Genomic DNA, 6,174 nt, shown 5'->3' on the forward strand with positions numbered 1-6,174 from the left:
GAGACGCCGCTGGAGCTGGGCACGCCGGGCTCAGCGGAGCGCAGAGCAGGGTTCCAGGCCCGGTGAAAGTTTCCCTTCTCAAGCCGCAGGGCGCCTGCCGCCCGGAAACTGCCCAGGGCTTGCGCTGCTGAGTCCCGCGGACCCCTCTGAGGCGCGGGGACTCCCGGGGAAGACAGAGAAACCGAGGAACGAGTGACAGCAGGACAGACCACCCGGCCGTGAACCCGGGCGGCTCTGGGGTGCGCCCGCGGCTCCAGGTGAGCGGGGGAGCCTGGCAGACCCGAGGGTGGGCGTTACTTAGGTGGAGGAGGCGGATGGGGAGGAGGATTGGGGCGCATCGGCTTACTCTGCTTCCCCTCGCAGGTCTTTCTCGGAGCCGCTGCCATGGGAGAGCCAGCTTTGGGCGTCGGGGACCAGCCGCCGCTGCTGCCGCGCCTGCCTCGGAGCCGCGGCCCCAGTCCCCGCGCCCGAAGTCGGCCCGCTGCGTCCCCCTCTCGGGCTGCAGGGCCGCCTCCGCCGCGCCGCCGGCCCCGGCTGTGCCTGTGATGAGCCGCAGCCCGCTGCGAGCCCTGCCCCCGGGCGCGCTCCCCCGGTTGCTCCCGGCCGCGCCTGCCGCCGCGCCGCGCGCCCTGCTCCCGCCGTGGCCCCGGCGCCCGGGCCGTCGTTGGCCTGCGTCCCCGCTCGGAATGAAGGTGTTCCGCAGGAAGGCGCTGGTGCTGTGCGCGGGCTACGCGCTGCTGCTGGTGCTCACCATGCTCAACCTCCTGGACTACAAGTGGCACAAGGAGCCGCTGCAGCAGTGCAGCCCCGACGGGCAGCTGGGTGCCGCGGCGGGGGCGGCTGGCGGCGGCTGGGGGCGCCCGGGGCCGCCGCCAGCAGTGCCGCCCCGCGTACACACCCGCCTGGACCCCCGTACGCCGTACCGCCCTCCCGCCGCCGCCGCCGCCGCCGCCGCCGTCGTTGGGGCGGCCCCCGCCGCCGCAGCAGGGGCGGCGGGGGCCGTAGCCCCTCCCCGCAATGGCAGTCGGGGCACCGGGGGTAGCGGAGAGAAGCGGCAGTTGGTGTATGTGTTCACCACGTGGCGCTCGGGCTCATCTTTCTTCGGTGAGCTCTTCAACCAGAACCCCGAGGTGTTCTTTCTGTACGAGCCAGTGTGGCACGTGTGGCAAAAACTGTACCCAGGGGACGCTGTTTCCCTGCAAGGGGCTGCGCGGGACATGCTGAGCGCTCTGTATCGCTGCGACCTCTCCGTCTTCCAGCTGTACAGCCCCGCGGGCAGCGGGGGGCGCAACCTCACCACGCTGGGCATTTTTGGTGCGGCCACCAACAAAGTGGTGTGCTCCTCGCCACTCTGCCCCGCCTACCGCAAGGAGGTCGTGGGGCTGGTGGACGATCGTGTGTGCAAGAAGTGCCCACCGCAGCGCCTGGCGCGCTTTGAGGAGGAGTGCCGCAAGTATCGCACGCTGGTCATCAAGGGCGTGCGTGTCTTCGACGTGGCCGTGTTGGCGCCGCTGCTGCGCGACCCTGCCCTAGACCTCAAGGTCATCCACCTAGTGCGCGATCCTCGTGCTGTGGCCAGCTCACGCATCCGCTCGCGCCACGGTCTTATCCGCGAGAGCCTGCAGGTGGTGCGCAGCCGGGACCCGAGAGCCCACCGCATGCCGTTCCTGGAGGCCGCTGGCCACAAGCTCGGTGTCAAGAAGGAGGGTGTGGGCGGCCCGGCAGACTACCACGCGCTTGGCGCTATGGAGGTCATCTGCAACAGCATGGCCAAGACACTGCAGACGGCCCTGCAGCCCCCGGACTGGCTGCAAGGCCACTACCTGGTGGTGCGGTACGAGGACCTGGTGGGAGACCCCGTCAAGACCCTACGGAGGGTGTACGACTTTGTGGGGCTGCTAGTGAGCCCCGAAATGGAACAGTTTGCCCTCAACATGACCAGTGGCTCAGGCTCCTCCTCTAAGCCTTTTGTGGTGTCCGCTCGCAACGCCACGCAGGCCGCCAACGCCTGGCGGACGGCCCTCACCTTCCAGCAGATCAAACAGGTGGAGGAGTTTTGCTACCAGCCCATGGCCGTGCTGGGCTATGAGCGGGTCAATAGCCCCGAAGAGGTCAAAGACCTCAGTAAGACCCTGCTCCGGAAGCCCCGGCTCTGAGAGGGTTTCCTGGGAGACTTGATTCCTTGTAGAGACACCCACGGGAGGATTGTGGTGTATTTAAACAAAAACAGCCCAGACCCAAACTGAGGAAGCCCACGTATTCTATTATAGATATATAATATAAATAACCACACAGGCACTTGCTGTCAATGTTTTGAGTCATTGAATTTCAAGGAACAGCCACAATACACACACGTCTCAGAAAAGGCAAGACTTGAAAGCTCTGACCAGCTCCCCTACTCTCCTCTCCCCTACCTTTTTTCTCCCTTCCTTTTTCTCCCAGTTCTTACCCTCTCTCCTACCTGCCTTGTGTTTTGAAGTGGGATGTTGATTAAATCAAGGTCCAGTAACTTAAATCTTGTTTACAAAATTTTCGTCGCATCTGTGAACACGTAAAAGAGTCATTTGGATGTGGGGTGGGGTGGGGTGGAGAAAGGGGAAGTTGTCCAGGAGCACAAAGCTCCGTTGGACAAACCAAGGAGGCATTCTTCTAAAAGTAGTCTTGTGTAAAAGGCAAAGGTTATAAAGTGAGTATTAATAAAAAAAAGGTAATAAATAATATTCTTTTTAATATCTGCCTCCATTACTTTGGATTTACCTGTGCTACTTGTCCTGTGTAGCTTCGGACAGAATTTGCTTCCCCTCCCGCCACCCCATTTTCCCAGTCTGTTTCCTAGAAAACTGCTAGGACGGGTGGCAGCAGCTTCTGACTCCTTGATAAGAACCTTGGAGTTGTTTTCTCACACGTAAATCACAGCCTGTCAGGTGCCCAGGAATGGGAACAAACCTTGAAATTCTAAAGGCAAAAACCAAGCAAGGCACTGGAGAAGGCCCACTCTACTTTCCTGTTCCACTGTGGGCACAGAAAGGAAGAAGCAACCCCGTGAGGATTTGACGGCATTCGGTTTTGATTATTGTTGGGTTAAGACTGGGGAAACTTGACGCAGAGACGTGTTTTGGTGCTGAGGTTAGTTCAGAAAAAGGATTTTGTTTTTTGACGAAAAGTGTGTAATTAAATTTTCTGAGGATTAAAACATAGACCTCGAAAATTAGTGTGAACACAGTGTTGACAATGGTAGCAACTTCTTTAGAAAAATGAAAGAAGTATATGTGTCTGGAGTGTTTTTCTGCCTGTGACATAGTACATGGAGGCATTTGAAAAGGGGAAGTTTTTATCTGAGAACCATAAGGGTACGCACAGGCTTTTCCTTTTCTTTCTTGCTTCCTATTTAAATTAGTGCAAACAATATGAATTTATAATGGCTTACTTGGGATGCCCATGAGGCTACATTGCTTTTCGTTACTGTGTTTCCTAAAAGTAAAATTGCAAAGAAGCTATAACATGTTGCAGACAGTATAAGGCTTCAGCCAAGAGCTTCTTTTAGATATGAAAATGAATTATGGGAAAGAGGAAATGAAATGAATTATGAGTAAGTGTGTTGGATTTTGAGATTTGGTATTTTCCAGGGAGAAAACCATTCCAATTTTCCTGCAATGGTAATGGTGTTGCTGCTGTTCTGAGCCCATTTATACTGAAACATTCTGCAGAATGTCATATTACAATAAGAAGTTATGAAGCCTGAATAGGAACAAGAGACAGTGTAGTTCTATGTTTCATTAAATACGGTACAAGTTCAATATCATCATGACTTTATTTTCTATAATTTATTGTGAAATCTCTGCAGGCCAAGCTGTGTTGGTTAAATGCTGAGGATTTTAAGGAAAATATGATGAAAAATAATACATACATGGGAAATATTCAACACAAGATGATTCTTAAGTATAATTTTCATTACAAGGTGAAATCTCACCACGCTGTTAAGCATTCAAGATAAAAAAGCACAGAAGTTAAAAAGAAAAGTTGTATTTAGCAGTGGATTTTATAACACATTCTAGAATGATTAGTTCCTGACTTACTAAAATAGTTTATAGTGTTGTGTTTATTAAACCAGATTGTAGCTATAACATATCGATCCTGTTTTCTACGGTGTTTTCATGGTAGCGCCTATGCTGAAGTATCATGGCCAATAGTGGAATATTTGCAATAGCTTTAATTTAAGAAGACTTTAAAATTAAATGAACAAAATTAATATGAATGTGGGATGACTATAGATGACACAGGTTTAACAGGAAATCAAGACAGCATCATTAAAAAGCAACCATTCTGAATAAAATAACCACTTAAAAACAAATTTCATACGGCATGAGAATCAGCTATTGCTTAATCACAGTAGAATTCATGCTTGGTTTTTGAGTGAAGGAGTTTTAAACAGTTGAATTCATTCTCCTCTCAGTATATCTAAGGACTTTGTGTTGAAGTGGAAATATGCTGTTTTTGGATTTTGTATTAAAAAAAATATTAGATGCTGTGTAGAGCCTTTGCAGCCTGCAGAGCATTGTGGCCTCTGCTCAGATGAAATTTTAAGCGTAAACACAGAACATTTGTCCCCTGTGCTGTGTCTGAACGTGGTTTCCGCCCGAAATACCCTTGTTTTGTAGCGATGCATTCTCTCCACTCTGCCACTCTGTAATTTGAAAGGTGAATTGTCACTCCTGGAGATTTGTTCCTAGCTGCATTCTAGGAAAGCAAGACAAGTGTAGTTCCCACTAACGGCCGACATAGTCATATCAGTGGCATCCAGCTTCCACGGGTTTGAGAAGGAGAGATGCATTTTTTGGTGTTAATAAGCTTCTGTCAGCCCCTGGTGCAAGCAGACCTGTGTCCCAACAAATTGCAACAGAACCTGTGACGATTTCTGAGGCAGCAAACGTAAAAGAGATGCTTTCACATTTCCCAACCTGGCAGGATATCCATCAGCAGGAGGAAATATTCTTCAGAGCAGGTTATCTGAGTGATTTTTATTTTCAGATTCTGCTTAGCTGATAGCACGCCTGACTTACTCCTTTGACTTTGGAATGCCTTTGTTAATTAGAAAGCTCTATTTAGAAAATGTAGTCTACCCAGTGCATTTAGTCAACAAATATGAGTTTAGAACAAGGCAGCGGCACTGGCTGGGTGCTTGAATTTCAGGGAGCTCAGAGGCACTCAAAGGCCTCATTCAGGCTGACCTGTGGGCACCTTGCAGGCAGGGACTGGGGTAAATCCTGTACCCTTCAGTGTCCATAGAGTGAGTACTTGACAAACACTTGCTAAGTACCTCCACGAAATCTAGAACTATCAAAATTTGAAAGTCCTCAGAAGGGCAAGAGCGGAAGAATGTGTTACCTGTTTGGAGAAACTGCCAAGCTGTTCACCAAAGTTTGCTGAAGGAAAGGGGGCCTTAGGCTCCTATGTTGATGTGGGGAATGGGCAATAGGAACCTCTTCAGGATTTCCAGGGTGACTGTGCATAGGCTAGTATTTCCCACAGATGAAATAGAAACAAAAACTCAGAATTTCTGAATGTGGACAAGTAAAAATTTCCAAATGAGAAATTTGATGTTTATTCTTTGTTTTCCCCATTGCATTAACAAGATAAAGGCAGAACTCAAAACATCCCTGCAGAAGAAATGAACTCTCTGAGGGAGAGCTATGAGGTTGTTCATTATTGCAGAAGCCATGCAATATTTATTTATTATTTTGAGTGCTTTGGATGTGCAGTTTAAAGGACTTTGAGGTGGATTTCACCCAGGCATAGGAATAGTTACTTTCAGGAAGTTTGGCCTATTGTGGATGCTGAATAAGACAATGGCTGCCTGTTCCCATGCATCTCTGCCTGGCCGTGGCCAGTTCTGTCCAGGATTTCTGTTGCACACAGTATAGTTGCGGCTGGATTATGCTGTCGGTTTGAAATTAATGTGAATCTGAGTGAGGCTGTTAATTAACATTCCCTGGGTCTGAGCAATGAAATAAAGATCATGTTTGAAACCTCGTCTCTAGAGATGACTTCAGAAAGACCAAGAGGGAAATAAAAAGGCATGTCTTATCTGTAGTCGCGAATAAGGATGAGGTGTCACTTTACCACCCTCCCCCAACTTTCTTCCCTCCCCGCACGACACCCATGCGCATCTGCACA

The 6,174-nt window shown here is 50.4% G+C and overlaps 1 protein-coding gene across 1 annotated transcript; it reads left to right on the forward strand.

Annotated features, from left to right (window-relative positions):
* Positions 1-444: 444 nt before the first annotated feature.
* Positions 445-5,829, forward strand: CHST2 (carbohydrate sulfotransferase 2). Its single transcript, XM_030329666.1, has one exon. The coding sequence runs from the start codon at positions 546-548 to the stop codon at positions 2,154-2,156; it is 1,611 nt and encodes a 536-aa protein (XP_030185526.1). The 5' UTR covers positions 445-545; the 3' UTR covers positions 2,157-5,829.
* The last annotated feature ends 345 nt before the right edge of the window (positions 5,830-6,174 follow it).

Source organism: Lynx canadensis, chromosome C2 (assembly GCF_007474595.2).
Source record: "Lynx canadensis isolate LIC74 chromosome C2, mLynCan4.pri.v2, whole genome shotgun sequence".
Lineage (NCBI taxonomy): Eukaryota > Metazoa > Chordata > Mammalia > Carnivora > Felidae > Lynx > Lynx canadensis.